Source organism: Camelus bactrianus, chromosome 11 (genome assembly GCF_048773025.1).
Source record: "Camelus bactrianus isolate YW-2024 breed Bactrian camel chromosome 11, ASM4877302v1, whole genome shotgun sequence".
Taxonomy (NCBI): Eukaryota; Metazoa; Chordata; class Mammalia; order Artiodactyla; family Camelidae; genus Camelus; species Camelus bactrianus.
In genome coordinates, this window is record NC_133549.1 from 25,923,089 (window position 1) to 25,946,064 (window position 22,976).

The following is a 22,976-nucleotide window of genomic DNA, read 5'->3' on the forward strand; positions in this document are numbered from 1 at the left end:
AGATTATATCTGCATACTTCTTTACCTAGAACTATTAACTAAGAAAAATCATCTCTGAAGTTCCCTCAACTTCCTTAATAACTCTAGGTTTAAAATTAATATCTCTACTTTCCTAGGAGGGGGTCCTGCTACTTCCGCAGCGCTGGCAGGTGTCTCTGGGACAGACAGGGGAATGCTCATGGGATTGCTCAGTTTCTGGCATCACCAGATGGCAATCACAGTTACAGAGTAAGAAGTGGTGGTACCCAAATACAGCGGCAGGGGTGCGGCAGTGACAAAAACAAAAGCACACCTAACATAAGCGAAAGGCAGCCGAGGCAACATTATAGCAACTTGGCAGGGCCCAAGCATGAACATCACAGGAAGGGGCAGGTTTTCAAAACGCTACTGTCTCTGGATAAGGCAGATTGACTCTGAAAAGGCACAAAACTCCCCAGAGCTGACAGTTTCTATGATGAAACTCAGGAAATCACCAAACAAGTCTCCTAGGAAACTTTTTATAGATCAGACAGCCTAGAGTATACACCAAAGGAATGCTTGGAGAATACTTAATGCAGGAAGTTTTTTGGGGTTTTTGTTTGTTTGTTTAGTTTCCTGCTTTGCTCCAATTAGGATCAAAATATAATTAGGATCAAAATATCTGTCTCCATCTAAAAGTATCTTCCCAGGATGAACACTGCATTTCATCAGACAAAAGCTGATTTTCAAATTGATTGATGGGTACACTCAAAATCTTCTCATTCTTTTTTAAAAGTCACATTGGGGTTATTTATACTGAAATATTTTTCATTCTAGTAAAAAATCTCAAAACAATCATACAAAAAAGATGAGGCAGTGCAGTCATATCATTTTGTTTAGACTGGCCCTCTAACAAGTCATAAGATAGGCATCAAAATTCATGACACTCGGGATACTTTCCAAAGTGATTTTCCCATGATATACAGCTGTGAAAGACGTGAGGTTCATTATTAAAAAGTCAGCAGCACCTTATTACTAGATTCATGTCCTCTGAAGAGTTCTCCTAAAGTCTGGGGAAGTCATTTTTATAAATGCAAACATCTTTGATCTTTTAACAGAGCACTCAGAAAAGGGTCAAAGAAGGAGTGCTTAGTAAACCAGAGTTGGGAAATGACTGACGTCTGCAGTTACAAAGAGTTTAGCATCTCAGAAGTAAAAACATTCAAGCTTTAAGTTAATATGTTTTCTTAAACTCAGATTCCTAGAAAGCAAGACTGAAATGAGACAGAAGCAGCCCCCTCCCCCGGAAGAGAAGGGCTGGTATAAAATAAACAGGTTTCAAAGCATGCTTTCCTTACAACTGCATACCGGTCAGCTCCTGCTCATCCATTCTAAAACACGTAGACTTCATGGACATCTCCAGGACTCTGATACACCCGTCATCTGATGCCAGGATCACTTTATCTGACGTACACCAGTCCACATCCAATATCCGAAACGTTACATTTCTTCCACTTCTTAAACTGCTCACCATCTGAACCTTCAAGAGTGAATTTGATTGTCACTTTCAGAAAGAAAAGATGCTTATCATTCTGGATTCAACGATCAAGAAAAGACAGTGCCTGTAGCAAAGGCCCAGTTCCCATTTAAAGCTGAACGTCTTTGGCAATCTATTTTCCACATGCAGACTGCATCTTAAAGGTCCCAACAATAGTGATAATATTAAAAATCTGCTGAGCTGTCACTTTCAGAACAGAAATACCGTAAAAGAAAAATTTAAAAGGAAGACAACTGTTTTAAGAAGTCTGACAAGCCCATTACATGGTTTTCATTTCTAAGTCAGAAGGAAGGAAAAAATACATAGCTCCCATGAGCACCGGCTTCATGTGTGGAGCACCCACGTGCAGCTGGGCCTACCTCTTTAGTGTCCCAGACTTCAGCTCCATCATTGTACATCGCTATTAATTTTTGGTTTCCTTTACCAGGGGCAAAACGAATCTTCCTCACCCAGCTTCGGTGTGTAGGTATTCCTCTGCAGACAAACAAGAAGCAAAAACCAAAACACCACTAGGATGCAGAGTAACATCTCATCACTGAGAGATATGTCCAATGTTTCTTTCTATTTCTGTTTTTGACAAGGTCTAGTGATGTGACGGGAGAGTCACTTTGCTTTCTGGGACGGGGGTCTGTCCCTTAACAGCAGCTGGAATAATGTCCCAGTACTCCTGCGTGGACCACCTAAGGATCTTCTATGAATGGTTTAGAGTTTAGCTCAAGGCCCTTCCTCCCAGGTTCAGTGACAAGAGACCCAAGGGTCCAAGCTATACATGATCACATTTGGTGAGCCTGCTTACTACCAAGCCACAAGCCTCCAATGGAACCACATCGAGGGTTTTTGTTTTTTTTTTTAACCAAACAAGATTGCATTCTTGACTCATACCTGGATACTCTCCCTTTCAAATCCCAGAAATTTAAATTTCCATCCATATCTCCAAGAACCAATGTATCACCTTTCCAAGCGATGCAGGTAATACTACCCATGCTCCCCTAGAAAACAACAGCAACACAGACACATCAGTTCCACCAACTTATCAGCATCATAACAGAGAAATATTTTTACTTAATAACTCTGATGAAATAATAAAGATATTTTAATAAAACACAATTATAAATGGTTTTGCTTTAGTTTGAACATCAAACACTAAAGAAGTTTAGACACTAAAAGAGCTACCAAGCATTTCGATTTCAACTAAGAATAGGAGATTTCAATTTGATAGACATTAAGTTATCTGAACTAGATTTATAGAGAAGGGATGTCTTCTGAGGAAGAAATACTTTAGAGAAAAGAAAATTAAAAGAAGAAAAAAAGAGAAGAAAAGGACACCTTTTCAAGACAGCACTTGTCTCCAAGCTATCTGTCACTGCAAAAGGATAAATAAATCTATTCCAGGGGAAACTCAAAGCTGTTTTATAATTAATTGTTCAGCAATTTTTCTATTGAAAAAGAAGATCCATCACTATGTGGTATACTTGAAACTAACATAATATTGTACATCAACTATATTTCAATTAAAAAAGAAAGAAAGAAAAAGAGGATCCAGCTTCACTGATACCTTCTGGAATAATGAAGCTGGAGAGATTCCATATACTGAATGCATCTGCATAATGTGAATTCACAGAAAGCTCTGCAGAGAAGTTATATATGGAAACACAAATATAAGAAAGAAACACTATTGTAATAAATCAAAGCGCGGGGAGGAGACTGCAGCTCTAACACGTGCGTGGAGGTAGTGTGACAGAGCGCCCAGGCGCCTGGGTTCTGGGGCCGACTGCCTGGGCTTGAATCTGAGCTTTATTGTTCAGTTTGCTGTGTGATTTGGAGCATGTCCGCGTAATCTTCCTGTGTCTAGGATCTGTCATCAATAAAGTAGGGTGAGCTCATAAAACTTGAGGAGTTCCTATTAGCATTAATAAATTTATACAGGTAAAGGCCTTAGGAAAATGCCTGCCACACAGTAAACAGTCAATGCATGCTAGCTGTTAAATAATGTTATTGCTCAATTACTTGTCTACTTATTCTCTATTTATATTAAAAGAAATCTTGCTTCTGCACTTGTAGAACAATATAAAAATTCACATGTTTAGTTCTCATGGTAGCAACAGTAAGAAGTAGGGAAGCTCCAAGGGTTACCAAATTGGCTATTAATAGACTTGCACACACACCAAGTACTGTGTAAGTCCTAGTGGCAGTCAAGAAATAAAAGAAAAAGCTGGATTAAAAAAATGAGCATTTTAATGAATTCAATTAATAAAAAACTTAGAAAGCTATGTTAAATAAACAGAATTCTGTATTAGTATAAAGCAACACTCCAAGATCTTACTTCTAGTCTCCTGACCATATTAACAGAATTTTAAGAATTTGCCTTTATATTTCCTTTTTCAGTCTTGGAGACTTTTTTACATTTTATAATCTTACTTTCTAACTTCTAAAAATTAGAATATTAAAGTTTAAATCAGCCTAGAGAAATCAGCGTTACCAGCTTAGAATTACAAGTGATGTATTAATACAACTATACAATTAAACAATCCAGAACTTTCTACCTAAACTTTGTTGACAGGATACAAGCCACCTGGAGATACCAAGGTGCTTTCATTGGATGTGACACAAACTCGCTTTGTGGCTCTCCAAATAATCCCAAGAGAACCAATGTAAGATTTAAAATTCAAAAGAGTACTATTAGTTGCCACTGATATGTTGCCTACATGTAAAATACGATGTTCAAAAGAGAAGAAGTAAGGTTGACGGCAAAGCAGAGATACTCATGCCCTCCCACGGCTCCAGTTTTCTGCATAAAGGCAGTCAACTATAGGCTCTGCATGAAAACACAATTTAAAACATGGCAGCTTTGCCTTCTTTCCACCATCTTTATATACTTGTACAGCTCTGGGGCCAAAATTCGGAGGGAAAGTTTCAACTCAAAACAAATGTTTAATACTTTACCTTTGGGAGGAGGGTAAGGTAAATACTGGATTAAAATAAAGAAATAAAACCTCTGCCTAGATTCTACATATTAGTCACTTAAAAATATTTTGATTACTGAAAATACAAATAATGAACAAAAACGACTTTCTTGTCTACTAAGTATACAACAGATGCTTAATTTCTCTTCCCTAATAATAATCTGCTCTAAAGTATGTACTAATTTCACTGGAGGCTGGATCCTTATTAGGCTGGACATCCCTGAGGAAGCTGCTTCCAGCTGTGGACTAAAAGGATCAGGCAGGCAGAATAGAGACTTGCTACATCCTGACTTCAGAGCTCCACACAAAGAGGCAGAATCTTAAAAGCTATGTGGCAAAATTATCATCCTGAAAGAAGCACTTACAAAAAAGGAAAATTCATGTCTAATGTTTCAAAGTTTTAAACTTTTTTAAGGTGGGAGGAGACACAGAATCCCCAAAATTATTGGATTATTTCTATTCTAATCTCAAATGTGAAGTGATTAGAAAACAAAGAGACTAAGCTGCTTGCAAGTGGCCCTAGTGGAGCTCAGATGGGGGTGTTCTCTGGGGTTCTAAAGGAGGAGCCACGAAAGCAAACTGATTCTCTAAAGGACAGCTCTTTACAACCGCAGCTCTTACGTCCACACTCTTTTTTTAACAGTTTTTTTCTCTACACACTTAGGTTACTTTTCCTACTATAACTACTAAACGTCAATCTTTCACATTTGCGTTATTTTCGTCCTTTCAAACAAGTGAAAAATTTTGGCAATATTAGAGAGCTCAAAATAAACATTGCTAAGTCTCAGATATGACTTGTTCTATATAACAGTAAAAACAAAATTATAGCTTGAAAAGCACTTTCGCATGTTAGTTTCTATCATTAGTAATGAAGGCTGTTTGGATGCCCTCAATTCTTCTGAAGTTGTTAATCAGGAGGATGTGGTAGCCAGCCCCTAAGAGGCTCCCACTGATTCTGCCTTTGGTATTCATGTCCCTTGGTAGTCACCTCTCCCAATGAACAAGGCTGACCTGTGAACCGACAGCATACTGCAGAAGTGGGACTTCTGAAAACTAGGTCCTAAAAGACACTGCAGCTTTCTTTGTACTCTCTTTGATCACTCGCTCTGGAGAAAGCTAGCAGCCGTCTCTGAGGACACTCAGGCAGCCCTACGGAGAGGTTCACATGAGAAGAACTGAGGCCTCTCGTCACAGCCAGCATTCATTTTAATGCCGTGTGAGTGTGCCATCTTGGAAGTGGATCCTTCCACCCTGGCCAACATCCTCACTGCAACCTCACAAGACTCTGAGCCACCTGTAAAATATAGGGGTTGGCATTCAACTAAAACATTTCATTTTTAGATGGCAATTTTAAATAAATAAATATACATTTTTAAATTTCATGCCTCCACTTAACAATTAGAATACTATTAATTAACAAGAACATTTTCTTAATCCATCCATTAAAAACAACTTGTGGATACACACTGACAAAAATTATTAGCTACAAAACCTTAGAGAACTCCATAAGGTCATAGGAGAATATATATGTAATTGAATATTAATAATATCTTTACACCTATAACCTGAATGCTATTATCCAAAAATAATACCAGATTTTAAGTCGAATCCTTCAAGGTAATTCCTGAAATGGAAAGAGGAGAGACACTGGAGACAGACAGGCATACCTGGGTTTAAAACACTGTTCTGCCAAGTCACTGGGCTGGGCAACCTGGGACAAGTTACTCATTATCCCTCAGTTTTGTCACAGGTAAAATGGAAATAATTTCTCATGGATTATGATGGGGATAAAAAAACAGTAGCACAAAGTATTTAACTAAAACAGTTATAATGTTATCCCCAGCAATATGTAGCAAGTTTAATCAATGATAATACCTCCTCAGTAAAGTTTATTCACATTAAACTTTTCTGAAATAGCTTTCCAACCTAACTATGGTTTCACTGGAGGTGGAACCAGTAAGATCTTTAGTAAGAAATCTTAATGAAGATTTAATCATGGGTTGGACTCACATCTGGTGGAATCCGAGCACTATCTTTCACTGAGTTTCCTTCCACAGTGAGATGGTAAACTTGGCCATCGGTATCAGTAAACACAAAATGCTCCCGGGCAGAGATGTTCTGACTGAGTTCTGATTTACTTTCTGCCTCTTGCAACAAGCTTTGGGATAGAGAAAAATAAGATAAAGATATTTCTTTTCCCTAGAGTGACATAATTAATTAACTTCCCCAAAATACAGATACATTAACAGGAGGTCAAAACCATTAAAAAAAAAAAAAAAAAGCTGAAACTAATCTTTGCCCAGCAAAAACAGGTAACAGGGAGACACAAATGACTCCTAATACCACAAGAGAATGCTTACCCCGTTCAGAAGAACGGAGTGATCTAGACTCCACACAAGACAAAAAGCCTCTTGGCTGTTTCTGATGCAGAAAGCACCTCAGCAGAACAGAGGCCTTACCGAGACCCATCATGCTCCCCGATGGTTTTTATTTGTAAATTTCATGGGAACGGGATGGTACATAAATTAGAATTCCTAATACATTTTCTTTGGTGAACATAAGTGACGATATGATCCATCTGGATATTCACACTACATTCACTTGAACTTCGGAAGGGCACTGAGAATGACCATGTTAATTAATGGGTGCTGCTGTGTGGGTACCACTGCTCACTGCACCAAGCAATGCAATAACAGGACAAAGGCTTCAGTAACATGGGTATGTACTGAAATACCAAAGTATGTTCAAAAGCAGACTAGAGGTGCTTTGGGATGACACTTATTAAATTCCCAACCATGACGTGGATATTACAAGTGACAGAGGCGGAAGCAGTGCACCTGATCACGGATGACTCCACAACACTCAGCTCCGTATCCGAGACCACGGTCTGGCGGGCCATGGCCTCTCGGGTAGCCAGCTGCTTCTTTCTCAGGCTCTTCAAGTTGTGAGACGGTGACCACTCCTGTGAAGCAGAGACAGACACACCTACACGTGTTCAGTTTCTCTGTAAAGAATCCTTTCAGAAGAGCCGGGCCTACTCGCCACTGCCCAGCATCATTTTTTATCACTACACACAAATTCACAATCTGTTCTCTGGTTTTACCTTTTTTTAGAAAGGCTGACTGAATGCATTTTTATTAGAGCTTATGTTAGAAGATTTTTATAATCTACCTCTATCTCCTTCTATCTCTAATCTTCAATTAGAGCTTAAGGTAAAAGAGTTTAATGGTAAACTCCAAAAGGTTTAAACTTTTGTTGCTTTCATTTTTAACAAAATGAAAATAATACATTTACTTTCAGGATCTCCTGCTCCTTACCGCCACCCCCTCCCCATCAGGTGCACAGGGTGAGATGACCATGCTTCTCCAATCATGGCCCACCGGCATCTATAAGTTCACTCCAAACCTCTCTTTTTATTTATTTATTCCTGCTTATTCTAATGCATTTTATCTAATAGCCTCTCATATGTATATATTCTTAACAGACAAATATTTTACATGCATGTATTTGTGGTTGACATAAACAGTACTACGCTATATATATCTCATCCTGTTTCTAACTCTTTTTACTCAGCACGATGTATTTTAAGTCCCACCCCTGTTCTTTCTGCTTGTTATGCAACACTCCATGGGTGCACCCACCAATTTTTAATCTGTTTTCCCAGCAAAGAACACCCGGAATGACTCCATACTCTTATCATGACAAATCACACTGCAGTCAATATCCTCACAGAAGTTCCTGTATGACCAGAAGCTGACCACTGGGGCACAGAGGATGTCCGTGTTTGTCTAAGTGCTGCCAGTTTACTCCGCAGAATGGCTTGACTGGTCTACATTCCTACCAGCAGTGCATAAGAATTCCTATAGCCCATATCACATCCACAAGGGAAGCTATCCAGCTTTCCAATTTTTGTTAGTCTAAAAGTATATCATGGTTATTTTACTTTGCACATCTCAAAACTGATGAGTTTGAGTATTTCTGCATATGTCTGTTGGCCTTTTAAGTTTCTCTGCTGGTCATCAATTGCTCACATGCTTTGTTCATCTTTCCCTTGGGGTTCCCAATGCTTCACTGCAGGAGTTCCCACAATAGTAACCCCTTAGAAGGATTAGTTAGTCCTTTGTCCATTTAGACACTAGAATATCTCTTCTTTTAACTTGTCTCCTGTGTTTAACTTTGACACTGGCATTTGTCACCGACTAGAAAGTATCAGTCCTGATGTAATCAAATTCATTAATTTTTTTTTTTTTTTTTTTTTGCCTTTTGGCTCGAGCTTCTGATATCCTCTTCTGCTCCCAGAATACAAAAATAACCTTCTATATATTTGATCATATTAATTTTATAGCTTTGCTTTTTTTATATACTTAGGTTGTTAATCCTGTGGAGCCCACTTCTGAATATGGTATCATGTAAAGGTCCAGTATCTTTCTCCATAAAGTGAGACAGTTGCCCTAATACTGTCTACTAAACAGTGTCTCCCTCCCCTTGGATTTGTGTGCTACTTTACTGTATATTAAGTTCCCAAACATTCATGGGTCTGTTAATGAACTCTTTTGTATACTGATCCATTTCCTTTTCTTGGGCCAATGACATTGCTTTTATTGCTATCGTTTTATAATATGTACCGTATGGGGTAGGATGGGTCCCACCCCCACGTATACCTCTTACGTTACCCCTCTTTCTCCAAGGTTGACTTAGCCACTATGAACTTTCTTTTTTCATAAATATTTTAGAATACATTAATGTTCCTCAAAATATCCAAATTTTCAATTGGAATAATGTAATACGAGTTTAACCTAGCTAAGAAAATAAAAGTTATCTCCATTTATTTAGATCATCTTCTCTGAACACACATTTTTGACAAGAAAATACACAGCAGAAAAGATTTCAATTCAAGCTAAAGAAGAATATTCACCATATATATACATACCTAAATAAACTGTTTAGTACTTAAATTGTAACTTACCAAAGCAGTTATTGCAGGGAAGTTTTTGGACATTTCTCTAAGAATGGTACAAGTCCTAACGTCCCATAACTCCAGGGGCTTATCTTTGAATACAACTGCCAAATACTGCCTAAAATAAACACAATTACAAAATAAGCCCCTTTTTGCAAAATTTTCACCATAAGTAGTGCAAATAAAGTTCAGTAAATAGGAAAACTCAGATGACACATTCTAAAAGAAAATTTAAGCTAAAATTTATATGGAAATGCAAAGATCCTAGAAAAGCTAAAGCAATTTTAAAACTATTTCAGAGTTCTTACACCTTCTTTCTTCATTCTTTTGATTAGTTTTCATTCAGTCTCTGTTGTTAATAATCTTGCTTTATACATACTTTCCCTTGGAACAAAAAACTCAGAACCTTACTGGAATTAGGTCTAAATTATAAATAAGGAAAATGAATTCTTTCACTTAATAAACCCACAATGAGGTGGAAGGTGAAATAAGAACTTCATCAGATAACACAGTTTCTTAGTGACTGACAGGCATTCATATTAATATAGCAATAGTGGAACAAAATGGGGTTACTGGTTTTTCATTACCAACTGAATGAAATGTTAAGACTCAGACAAAAGTCACCGCGTCTTTTTAGAAGTGGAGAATTAAAAGCAACAGCAACTTAATTTTGTGATCAAAATATTTTCTGTGATACAGTGGCATAGCCACCATTTGCTATCACTGAGAAATTCCACATGCATACTTGCATATTCTCACTTTCTTAAAAATTAAAAAAAAAATCCTTGAGATTCCTTTGTGATAACACCATAGATTTTGTTTAGGCAGACACTTACTTCAAATAAGATACTTTGATCATTTCGATGGGCGATTCATCATTACCTCGTTCACCACGAAAAGCAATGCTCCTACCTTTAATTGCAAATATTAAAGAAAATATAAAAACAGCACATGAAACATGTAAGAAACCAAAAGCTATACCAATGCAATTTGATCAGTACTACCCTCTACTCTCCTGTTCGCTCTTCCATTTGCTTCTAAGCTGTTTCTAATAATCTAAATTCAAAAATATTCTCAGAAGTATTACAAGTTAAAGACCAGTAATATATAATGGTATATAAATAGCATATTCATTTTTTATAGAATTTTCTGAAGTCCTTCTGTGGTTTCTTTCAAATCATTTAATTTTAGAAATTTAGAATAGAGTTTTAATGCATCAAAGGTAAAGTAATTGTCTACTGTAAAAAATACTGGTACATTCAAAGTAATATACACATTCCCATGTTTACAAATACTAACTAGAGGGGAAAACACTCTTTGAACAGGTATTTAAGATTTTTTTGTCCCATGTGCGAAATACTCAACACAATATTTTGATATGTTCCTATCAAAAGATCTCTAAGTGAAATTGGGCAATGTTAAGAATTACTTAACAGCCAGAGAAGCTAAATGGTTTTCTGTAACTGAAAAAATGCAAGTTCTACCTTATATTTGAACAAATATATTTTAATATCTTTTCCTAGATATTTATTTACATTAAACAAAAGAGAGAACATACTCAATTCAAAGATAACTGAATGCCTCCATGCCTCCCTGCTCTTCCATGCCATCAGAAGTTATCTCACTATGATTGTTCACCAAACACTCCACATCCTTTCCTGACTCTGCTAGTCTGCTGCCCTCAATAGAGGAGAAGGCTGTAAAAGTCTATAATCTATGAATTCAAATGTGCCACTAAAGAAATCAGTAACTATTGCTTAGAAATCTGTTCCTCAAAAATGCATCTGTGAAAGATAGATTTTAAGTTATCTAACAGTCCTGAACGTAAGCTGATTAGAAAAAGTGAACAGGCATTTTTTTTAGTAAATGAAACTACAGAACAGCACTTCACTCCTAGGCTACCATGTAACTAGGGTGACCAGTGCCAGTTTGTTGGCAAATCAGGAATCTGAGGATAGGAGTCACCAGGTAGGTCACTGCCAATTAGACTACAGCAACACTGGACTAAAGGTGAGGCTAATTCTTTGAGGTTTAGTAATATACTCTGATAAGTAAGAACAAACTATAAGTTGGAAATATAAGTTGAGAATATAAGGAAGCAACCATATACATGATTTATTATATACACTTAAAACTTATTTGTTAAGATTATCTACATATATTCATATTGCTAAACTATTTTAAAGAAACTTCCCACAATTTTTTTTTTAAAAAAATATCTATTTGAAATCACTCCACGTGCTACATATAAAATATGAAACCTTTACCTTAATGTATTTTCAAGTTCTTATTTTGAAACTTACTGGGTTGTAGATTTTTAACAATTATAAACAAGTTACTATACTGGAATGTTTCCTATTGTAAAGTCTTTCAACTTCTAATTTAAGTTTCCCTATTTAGTCAGCCAGGGGTTATTTGAGCATTTAAAAACAATCCCTATTTATACGTTTTTTAAGGGTTTCTTGCAAAGGCCAAATTTTTTTTTTTAAAAGAATCTAATAAAATCTAACTACAAAGATTTATTTTAAAACTGTACTTCTGGTTACCTACAACAACATACTTGAATGTAGAACTGAAACCATATTCATGAGTCCTTCCATTCAGGCTAATTGCAGTCCGTTTTCCCATGCACTTGTGTTAACACAATTTGCATATAAACAATAACAAGTCTTTTCTAGGGCAATTATTATAGAACAACAAAAAAATGAATACACAAGCACAGAATATATAAAAATGAATATGTAAACAAGAAAAAAGTCCAAGGTGAAAGAAAGTACTTTGGAACATGTTTTATAAATAGCAACCCCTTTGATCAATATGACACACCATTTTAAATATTTTAATAAGTCTAAATACACAAACCTGTTGGAAGATCAACGAGCTGAAGTTCGTTTCTCACTAATCCCATGTTGTTTGGTGTTGAGGTAGCAAAAGAAAGAAAACCAGTCAAACTCGTCCATTCAATACCCCTGTAATGAGAAATTAAACAAAGATTCATCTAATACTCTTTTTTTGTTTGAAAAATTTATTTGAAAAATCCAGTTTTTCCTATGGTCTAAATTTTATTATGCAAGTTAATTAAGGAATAATATTAATATGACATTTATTTGAGACTATATTATCATACATTTCCAACAAATATAAAATCATTTCTAATTAACACTTTATCTCCAAATCTAATAAAAAGATAGTTTAGTTATCAGGATTTATAGCAGTATTAAAATAACTATTAAAATCTGGCAAAGGGGAGAATCACATCATGGCAGCTGCCAACAATTCTATTGTTTAAAAACAAGCAGTATAGAAATATTCTGAGCAGACTGCTTAATGCTGAGTGCACTTATGAATTTTAACAAATTTCATCAAAATTCCTAGTTGGTTAGGTACTGAGCAAACAATACAAACTGAGCTGGCAGATTTGGAAGCAGATGAAAATTCCAAATAGTATGTCAATTAGAAAAAAAGCACAAAAGAAAAATCAGACATGTTTGACAAGACAACAATCTATCAACCTAATGCCTTGGGAGTCCCCTTTATTTGGGACTGACAGTAGGTGGGTCCATTTTTTTTCCCACTAACACAACTGGCTTCACCATCAATGGAATGGAGAGTAGGGAATCCAGGACAAGTGAATGCATCAGAGTCACAAAAAGAATAAGTGAGAAACACTATTACCCTGCATTGCTTAAAAGGTAATAGAGATCATCGGAAGGCAAGTCTAAACCTCTGTTCTATGTGCAGCTGCTCATCAGCATTTATGGGACAACCATTTTTAACTGTCTACAGCTGTTTTCATGACACAATGGCAGGGCTGAGTAAGTGTGACCAAAAGTTTATGGCCTGCAAAGCTTAAAATATTTGCCATTTGTCCTCTACAAAATATGTTTGCTGACCACTGATCTAGTTTTTCCACTTCTACCCCAATTTGAATGCTATTGCTAGATTTAGCATTAATACTGCTCTAAACAGGTCCCTCACTTGCCCAAGAAAAGGAGCAACAGCTTCATGCATCGTATCTGAACTCTTCCTTGTGACTTTCAAAGCCATCTGGCCTTTTACCTTATACCACCTAATCAAACTTACTTCTTAATCATCTGAACCTTGTCTGCTATTTTAACTAGCATAACCTTCCTCATTGACCCCTGTGTATCCACCTACTCCTCTTTTCTCAGAGGAGCAAAGATAATCCCAAGAGAACTGAAAATAATATTTGCAACAGCAGGGAATTGCTGTAGTTATCAAGGTTTATAATGCTTTAGATGTAAAGTTGTGTTGAAATACTCAGATGAAGCTGCTAAAAACTGAGTACTGTTGAGAACTCCCATGGCTGGAATGACTCTCTCCTTTCCTCTTCAAATACTATCAATTTCAAGTCCCGGCTTCAGCACTTACTAGCTCTGTGCTCACTCTGCATCTCAGTTTCCTCATCTGTTGTGCAGGAGTAATAACACTGAAAGCACAAAGGCCTGACACAGAGGAAGTCGGTAATGTATTCGTAACTACCATCAGTTGTCATTCTTATTTCAAGATCTAACACAAGCGTTATCTTCTTCATGAGGCCTCCCCATTTACTAAACTCAAACCAAACCTATCATGACTACAATGTAAGCTGATTAATTACTCACTGGAAAAGTCCCTTTGTCTCTTGTCTCTCTCTCTTCCCCCTAACATGTAGTACTCATTAAGTTTTCTACTTAGAACAAAAGGAGAGAAGATTCATTTTGGATTTATTCTGTTCTCTGCACAAGTCTGGTAGTTTCCATCAGATCTGTATGCACATAGAAACCTTAAGAAATACTCTCCAAGTCTTGCTGCTGGCAATCTGAACTACTTATGCTCCAGTATAGTAACACCATTATCTCTGGACAGTAAGCATCTCAGTCCTCTCATTTTTCATTTATCATTTTAAAAAATACATCTGTGAAGTACCCCATATACGCTGGTGACTGTGCTAGGCACTGGGAATATAGCTGTGAGTGAGATGGCTACGACTGCTGACCTTCAGGAGCAGAAAAGAGACATTATGTAAGTGCACCCTGTATTATCTATTACAAGAGAGCAGTATTCAGTTCAACAGGAGCTTCTAAGCGTCACTCAGAACCTGGTCTCATGGGCTAGGCAGGGCTTCCTGCAGAACGATTAAAGCTGAGACCCAAAGGGTAAACAGGGTTTTGCCTGAAAGTCTGAACAGCTGAAAGGTGTGACTGGCGGAGAAACACTGCACTAAACTGTACTCTCTTAGAAGGGAGGCACCACACCATGTCTCCCCAGGAACGTGACAGGCACCCAGCAGATTCTGTTAGATTAAATGAATGATGTCCAAAAGAAACCGCCTCCTCCTCCACGTTTCTAAATGCTGTGCACATTCAGAGAAGTGCTTTCCCCACCATTTACAGGATACCCCGGTGTTCAGGATAACAGAACATGGGTGGTGGCTTATTTATAATCTAGCACCATGAGTATGCTGCCTGTGAGCAGATTCAGCAGCAGCTTGTATATGACTCCTACTGATCAACTGAAGAAAATAAAAATCCACTTCAAAGTGGATTAGATAAGGAGGGGATTATTTCTCAAAAGAATGAAAACTACTGTCAAACACAGCTGAACACCACACTGCTCCCAGGATCAGAAAACTGTTGTCTAGGTTTAACTACACACTGAGCTCTATAAAAAAGAACTCTTAAGAATAGTAGCTCATTTTCTGACCAATCTAAGTTTGTTTTATAGGACTTCTCACTACCGACCGAACAACTGTAACCTTAGAATCTATCAGCAGGTATTTGGGTTTTGATTCTCAGAGATTCTCAAGTTGGGCCTGTTCATCTCCACTGGGGATGCTACAGAGGCCACTTCTCAACACTGGGTGGCCGTGAAACTCTATAGTTATATGAAACTAACTTCTGCAAATTTACAGACAGACAAAATAGAGATCATTTTACCTTCCACAAATCACTCAATGTACTCAACCCAATACTGAATCAATCAATGTTCTGATATCCATATAAACCACTGTTATAATAATTTTTGACACTGAAAAGAGTATTGGGCTATATTATTGCAATTTTAGGCCACTGAACAATGACAACAACTAATAATGTAAGAACTCTAATCATCTAAGAAAACCTACATGTACAATTCCATTGCCTACTAGATTGGATTGTAAGACTCCAAAGTTTTGTCTGTTTACAGGCATACAGAAGATGCTCAATACATACTTCACATTTGTAAAGCATACTGTTTAAAACATCATAGTTTTAAAAAACCACACAGATGCAACCATCTGCAGTTAGGCAGTCCCTGGACACATGTATGCATAAGATTCAAGTACTTAAGATTAAGTGGTTTTCAAGAACACATTTAGCACAAAGTAGAAAGCAACTTCCTAAAAGCTGTCCTTTAATCTGCATATGTATATTTAGAATGTGCTGGGCTTACTGCTAATAAGTTCACCAATTTTTATAACACATCTGTGAAATTTTCATAATGGGTTTTAACTGTAATACTATAATTGCATTAATTGAAACACAAAGACAGCAGGATTTTAGCATCCTCTTGGGCACCATCTCTGGTTATAAAATGTGAACTATCTTCAAAATGGCAATTAAGAGGGAAAATTTGTACTTAAAAAATGGAGCATATTTGTGTGATTGTTCACAATACCAGACAGAGTAGCATAGCCCTTGGAGTTACTTGGTATCCCGAGTAACACTTGATGAACAATTTTGGTGTCATTCTATAACAAACATCATCATAACATGTGTAAGTCATGTACTTAGTGACGTCTATGACTTGAACAACCCAGAATAACAATCTTACTTATAGCAAAGAGCTCACCGATTAACTAGCTAATGTGTCTTTACTAAAGATTGCATATTGTGGTGATTATTTCACAACATATACAAATATTGAATTAATACATTTTACATCTGAAACTATTATATCTCACTCATACCTCAATCAATCAATAAAATACAATGTTTGGGAAAAAATGAAAATGTGCTTAATTTTTCAGAAGCATGTGTCAAACTCTTGGCATTAATCCTGGCTCAGTCAATATTTTTATCTTATTGCCAAAATATTTCCTACTAATCTATGTGACTGTTTTAGCTGGAGATCTAGCACATGTACTCTAAGTATAAGAGCTCTAGACTGAACTCCATGTACCTTTCACAGATTACGATACTCGGTTTTTTCTTCTGTAAATTAGGAATAATAACAGTGCCTACTGCCTAGAGCTGTAGGAAGGATTCAATGAAACAATGCATGCAAAGTACTAATACTTAACATAATCCTTAGAACAAGTACTGATTGAATGATGAGTTTTGATTGACTGGTGTTTGCCATAGAAGGAAACAATACACACAAAAACCAAGGATGAAAGGAAATGTCAAGAGAAGAAATGTAGACAGGAAAGCAGAAGAGAGAAGGTATCAGTGGCAGCAGGGACTTCTAGAAGGAGAAAAAGAAGATGAACAGCAGCCTAGAAGGATCCAAACAGATACCCGTGTGACTGCTCCCTAAAAGCCTAACGCTTCTGAAGACACAGTACTCCACGGAGATGTATTTAGGGAGATACTGGAGGCACACAGCACAAGGTGGCGATAAACAGGCACCCAGGCTATACCAAAAAAAACATGCGCTTGAAAAAATAAGGCAAAGTAAACTTTCCAGAAACTTCTATCACAGTCAGAAGTTGTGATACTTCAAGGGTTAATCCTTCCCTGTTCAGAAAATGCATTTACTCAGAATAATGTGTTCAGTAAGGGTTCACTAAGAACTTTAATGTATACATGAGACCTATAATTGTATAATGTAGAGAGGCAAGAAAATGGCCTTTCTTATACATTTGTTAAAAGATCATCAAAAAATAGCAGACAATTAATAAATTTACATTATACATATGTAACTTTACAATCCATCATTGCCAGGGCAAAGAAACGAAAGCAGCCACTGGATCAGCAAAAGAACACCATGTGGCAGGTATGTGTGCGCTTTAAAGCAGAGAAAAAGAGGCAGTGTTCTGTCCTGTTAGCCTTCCCTCAGATACCTCTGCATACACGGCACTCAAAACAGTCACATGTCAGAAGGAAAGAATACATGAGATTAAGTAACAATTAAAATGACGTTATCCACATTTTTCATGAGCAGTCCTACTGAGAGACCTTTACAGAAATGGAAAACAAACTACATAAACCTGAACAAGGGAACAGAGTGATTTCCAGTGAGAAAATAGCCTACACCTTAGGGGAAATAAATAAGATGCAGGAATAAAAGGAATAAAATTACTCCACTGCATAATGTCCTCTATAGAGTAAACAATTAGTACTCACCCCTGAAAACACAGCCATTAGTTGAACATGAATATTCATTGTTCGAAGTTTTTAGTCAAATAATCACCACTACAGAGTATTCGGTGCAGAAAAGTCCACAAGAACTTTTTTCGGTATGACATATGTTTATGATGTCAACATCTCAGTGACATACTCACCTGACTTCACACGAGTGGATGCTTAACTCCTTGTGCAGCAGGCCACTGGTGAGATGGTACACCAGGACAGAGCCATTACCTGTACCTATTAAAATGATGTAATGCATTTCAGAAAAAATTAATTCTAATTCCAAATGTTAAAAATAAAAAATAAAATGATGTAACAGAGGAGAATTAATCTAGTGGAAGTTCCAGATCTAATAAAAGTCTTTTCTCGAGATTTTAATCATTCTGTAACATTTATTTTTTATGAAAGGGACCCAAGCTATGTGTGAAGAAAGAGTAAATTTCTCTGTTTTCCCTCTTTTCACAAATGAGCCTAATTTTAGGTACTCTGAAATCTTACCTAAGTCCAGGGATAGACTTTCACAGAAAGACTTCAAAACTTAACTCAATACACACAAAATTTGAAGATGCATTTTCTTACACTTTTTTTACACATGAGAGTTTATACTTACTGAGATTTTGAGCTGGTCCTCAAAAAAGCAAGCTGCAGAACTCATTAACCTGATTATTGCGGTTTTCTTTACATACATACATTTTTTTGTCCTCTCTTTAATTTTAAATAAATCATAAGGAGCTGGTTAAGTACAGTGGTAAACTGTGAATTTTGCAGTTAAAGAAGTCTTGAGTTCAAGCCCTGGCTCTGCCCTATATTCCTGCAAATTACTTGTCCACACTAGATCTATGTTTGTATCCCTTTTAACATAGGAATGATGGAAGATCTGTTTGTTGGACATTGAATAAGAAACATATGTAAAACACTTAGTACTGCACCCAGAACGAAGTAGTACATGATTATTAGTATTTCTGTTTTCACTATAATTATGATTTGCAGTTATTATTCTGCCTAAAGCTTTTCATGGTATCAGGTAATGTGCCTAAAATTTAATTAGAAGAGATACAGCCTCTTGAGAAAGTAATACTCTCCTGAGAAATTGATTTTTAGCCCTTAACATGTTTTTGTAAGTTAAGCAAGAAAAGTGAATAATTTAAGTGGTTGCACAATCACTCTCACTGTACATGACTTAAAAAGAATTAATGAATTCATAGAAAACAGTAGAACATAGAAATAGTACAACAACAATAATAATAATAAAAGTAAAACTGGTAGGCAAATTCCAATTTTAGCTAACTTGCTGAATTAAAGCTGCAGAACATTTTTGCAAAACTATTCTAGAAAAACAGAGTATTATATTTGTTTACATTTATCACCTACTTCACAATATTTTCTAGTACTGAAAAAATATCTACAGAATTACTAAAACTTTTCAATTAGCAGATTCAAAATAATCGTATGATTTCTACATTCTGCACATTTTAATTATGTTGAACCTATGATCTAACACTCAAAGGGCCCCAGAAGAAGTAATTTCAGTTGAACTCTGCTTCACTTCCCTAATGACTTTGCAAAACTTTAAGCACTTATATTTTTTGCTTTTATTTTGTTGCTATACTAAATTCAATCAATGACTTGATATTCACTATATACCAGTACAACACAGCTTATTCTACAATGGAAATCTCAGAGCCTGGCTTAGCTCTTATTATTTGGCTATCCCAGGAAGTAATTTTCTCCAAGAAATTAGTAAAATCCTAATTGACAAGTTGGGTATACTGACATTGTACAGAGATGTACACACTACATACACTGACAAATCCCAAGTGAAATCTCAGCAAGAGGTTTAACATGAATCGGTTTCTAGAGCAAAAATTAAATATCTATCTGCATTTATATAAATCTGGACACCTGTACACATAGGCCATTGAACCTTAAAATTCAAATCACTTTCGAAAGATAATAACGGAAAACATGGGAAAATAAGAGTAGTGTCAAATAGTAACACTCAAATGAGCCATTAGTGCTCACAAGTCAGCCATTAAGTTGAGACACACTGGCCACAAGATAAACGTGGTCAGGTTTTCATTTTAGGAAAAAAGATCATAAGTCACATGTTTACAGATCTTTTGGGAGAAAGCCAGAAGCCAATCAATAGCATCTTAAGAAAAATATTGACAATTTCAAACAAATATACTATTTTTCAAAATTTTAGAGAAATGTATTTTAACTTTATACACTTAATAGCAAATTAAAATTTGGGTATCTTCGTAAAGGAAATCAGGTTAATCAGGTGAAACTACTGTGACAAGAAGAAACCCAGAACAACTTTTTTTTAATCTATAGCATAAAAATATGCACTTTCTATCCAAAAGGCAAATCTTAGTTTATAAAGACCCTTTAAACAATATTTAACATAAAATTCTTAGCAAATGAAGAAAGTGCTGTTATTAAACTACTAATTATGGCTGTATTATTAGTTAACAAAAACCCGAAACAAAATAACATGCACAGAAAGAGCTCTGAGGTGGTCCAAGAAAAGACAAGCAGTCCGGTTTCAGCATCTCCCGGGGACTATCCTCCTGACATTTCAGAAACAGGCCCATGGTGTCAGGGTCTCTGTCATCTGGCGTCAGGTGAATGAGTATTCATTGTGATTAAAAAAGATGAGTAAAACAGAAAAAAAAAGTATTTCAAGATGAGTATTTACACAATTTCATTTTGCCTCTTCCTCCTCTTAAAGCAGTCTCAAGGAGAATAAAGGATTTTCTAGTAACCAAGAAACTTAAATGTCTTAAAAATGTAAAACAGACATTAAGAATCAAAAAAAAGAACAGGTCCAATACTCACCAACAGCAAGCAATGGCTGATACATCTTGATGTTTTTTGTGGTCAACGGTGGGCACATACGGATAGCAAACTGTGGTGAGGGCAGTCCTGACAGCAGTCCTGTGAGCAGGAATTTGAGGTGCACTTCCTGCAGAATGGAGCCTTTGGGATGTTCTTCTCCAGCAATTGCACTTTGCCCTGATTTTTAATAAAAAGTACAAATATATTAATTATAATGTACGCTGATCTGAAAAATCTAAAGGAACTTTGCAGTGGAAATATTCTTCCGGTCTAGAAGGTGTGATGCAGCCCTCGAGGGGCTGTAGCTGTACAATGGGTCCTATTTGGCTACAGGACTTACACTGCATCACCTAACATCTCAAAGGATAGATTACTCCAAGGTATTGCCATCCAGAATTCAGGGACCTTTGTCTTCTAGAACCACTTTTTCAGCCAAAGTTCCTGGTATTAGGGCACCAAAGGCAAATCAAGAGGACTAGGGTTAGAGAACGGTTTCCATGGTGTAAGATATTACAGCACGTTCCTGTCTTACTGCCTTTCTGAAGGGTCACTTTTCAATGTGACATACTTTGTAAAGTGCACAAAACACTGGTAATCACAAACAGCAGGTTCAAAGAACTTATTTACATTTCTAATATGAAATCTTCAATTAAAGTGTCAATGTAATTACAACACTTAAGCTTTATAATATATACTTTTTTATAAATAAGTAAAATAAATACAAAAACATACAATAAATAATATATGATTTATAAACCATCACTGTCCGTAGCTAAATGGCATTATTTTTAGACACAGCACCCATAAAGTTATCAAACCTCAAACTAAAAAGATGATTCGAATACAAACCATTCTAACAAAATGTGAACACAAAGAGTGCAACAAAATCAAAACCATTCACTAATAAGGGTGTATAAATTTTATTCCTTTAAACCAGTACTGAACTCTGTCTGGGATAAAGCTGTCAAAAGTGAGTGTGTATATGCACATATGCACACATACACACACACACATACACACACACACACACATATGCACATATGTTGTGAAAGGGAAACATGTAAACAATTACCAGGAGTGGGTGACAGGATTTTGACTAAACCTTTTAAAGCTGTAAAGTTGTTTTAGTAATAATGTTATTTTAAAATCTGTAAGATACACGGAAAAAAGTAGCCATCAATCTAATCTAAATGAAACCACCCCTTAGGATTAGCCGTACAACTGATAATCAATCTTAAGGGTCTAACAAAAGACAGGGTCTAAAGGAATGGGAAGTTCACCACAGAGGCACCATGTTTACCAGCCCTTGGTAGCTTGGAGCTGACTTCAGGGAACTGCCGTATTTTAAATAAAGTATCTTCCATGTGAGGTGATTCACAAAGTAGGGCAGATTATGCCTTAATAAGCAGCAGCCTTTACCCAATGAATATAAATCAGGCCTCTGTATTTAACTGAATTGCTTTCAATTATCACTAAGTACACAGTGAATTTCAAATTAAAAGTTTAATTAAAAGTTTTAATTAAAGTGTTTTCAAGCAACAAAGATTTATTTATTTAATACTTTTAAATCAACAACATTGTCAAGAACTGCTGTATAATCTGTATCCTTTTGTCTCTTAAAAAATGTAATTTATATCACTTAGATAACTAAACAGCATAAAATTTCAACCTCCTACAGGCTTAATATTACTGATTATTTCTATGCACGTGTATTTATAATTCTTTTCACTTTACTATTTTATATTAAGTGCAGACAAGGCCAATTAACTCAGAAAATTGTGTTACTGATAAAATAAATTTTGCAAAACAATTATGTGTCTAAACATCCTCACATGGATTTATGTCTGGAAAGTGAAAAGAAAGACTTTTAAGTATAAAAGTTATTTTAGTGTCACTGAGCACAAGGATTCTACATCTGGCAGGAACTATGGGAAAACCAGGGCCTGGAGAGGTCAGGTCTGCTTCAGATCACAGTGAAGCAGACAGGACTAGAGGCCATGGCAAGGAGCAGACTCCAGACCGGGATGACTCGCTTCACATTATGGCTCTTCCACATACTGGCTGTGTAGTTTGGGGCAAGTTTTTTAATCTCTCTGGGTCTCAGTTCCCACATAAATAAAATGGTAATAATAATAATAGTAATAATGGCAGCTACCTTGCAGAGTTGTTGACAATTTAGCACAGTACTTAACATAGTATTAAGCACCCAGTAAGTGTCATCTTGGATTAAGGGGATTAATGAGGTAATGCTCCTTCTAGTATATCATCTATCTAGCATTTAAGCAGAAAAATCTAGTAAATAATATCCATTTTCAATTACATTATGGAAGAACAAATATTGATAAAGAAAATCCTATATAAAC

At 36.2% G+C, this 22,976-nt stretch overlaps 1 protein-coding gene across 5 annotated transcripts in view; it reads right to left on the minus strand.

Annotated features, from left to right (window-relative positions):
- The window catches only part of WDR11 (WD repeat domain 11), a 48,033-nt gene that overhangs the window by 10,125 nt on the left and 14,932 nt on the right, over positions 1 to 22,976 (minus strand). For all 5 annotated transcript variants that reach the window (XR_006720040.2, XM_074373532.1, XM_074373531.1 and 2 more), the window contains exons 10-19: positions 20,614 to 20,790; positions 17,925 to 18,009; positions 12,299 to 12,405; positions 10,273 to 10,348; positions 9,446 to 9,554; positions 7,317 to 7,441; positions 6,490 to 6,637; positions 2,399 to 2,505; positions 1,876 to 1,990; positions 1,327 to 1,498 (exon numbers count right to left, since the gene is read on the minus strand). Coding sequence is in view for 4 of the 5 variants with exons in the window: in XM_074373532.1 (XP_074229633.1) it covers positions 1,327 to 1,498; positions 1,876 to 1,990; positions 2,399 to 2,505; positions 6,490 to 6,637; positions 7,317 to 7,441; positions 9,446 to 9,554; positions 10,273 to 10,348; positions 12,299 to 12,405; positions 17,925 to 18,009; positions 20,614 to 20,790 (1,221 nt within the window). In the remaining variant the exon portion in view is untranslated. The remainder of the gene's footprint in view (positions 1 to 1,326; positions 1,499 to 1,875; positions 1,991 to 2,398; positions 2,506 to 6,489; positions 6,638 to 7,316; positions 7,442 to 9,445; positions 9,555 to 10,272; positions 10,349 to 12,298; positions 12,406 to 17,924; positions 18,010 to 20,613; positions 20,791 to 22,976) is intronic.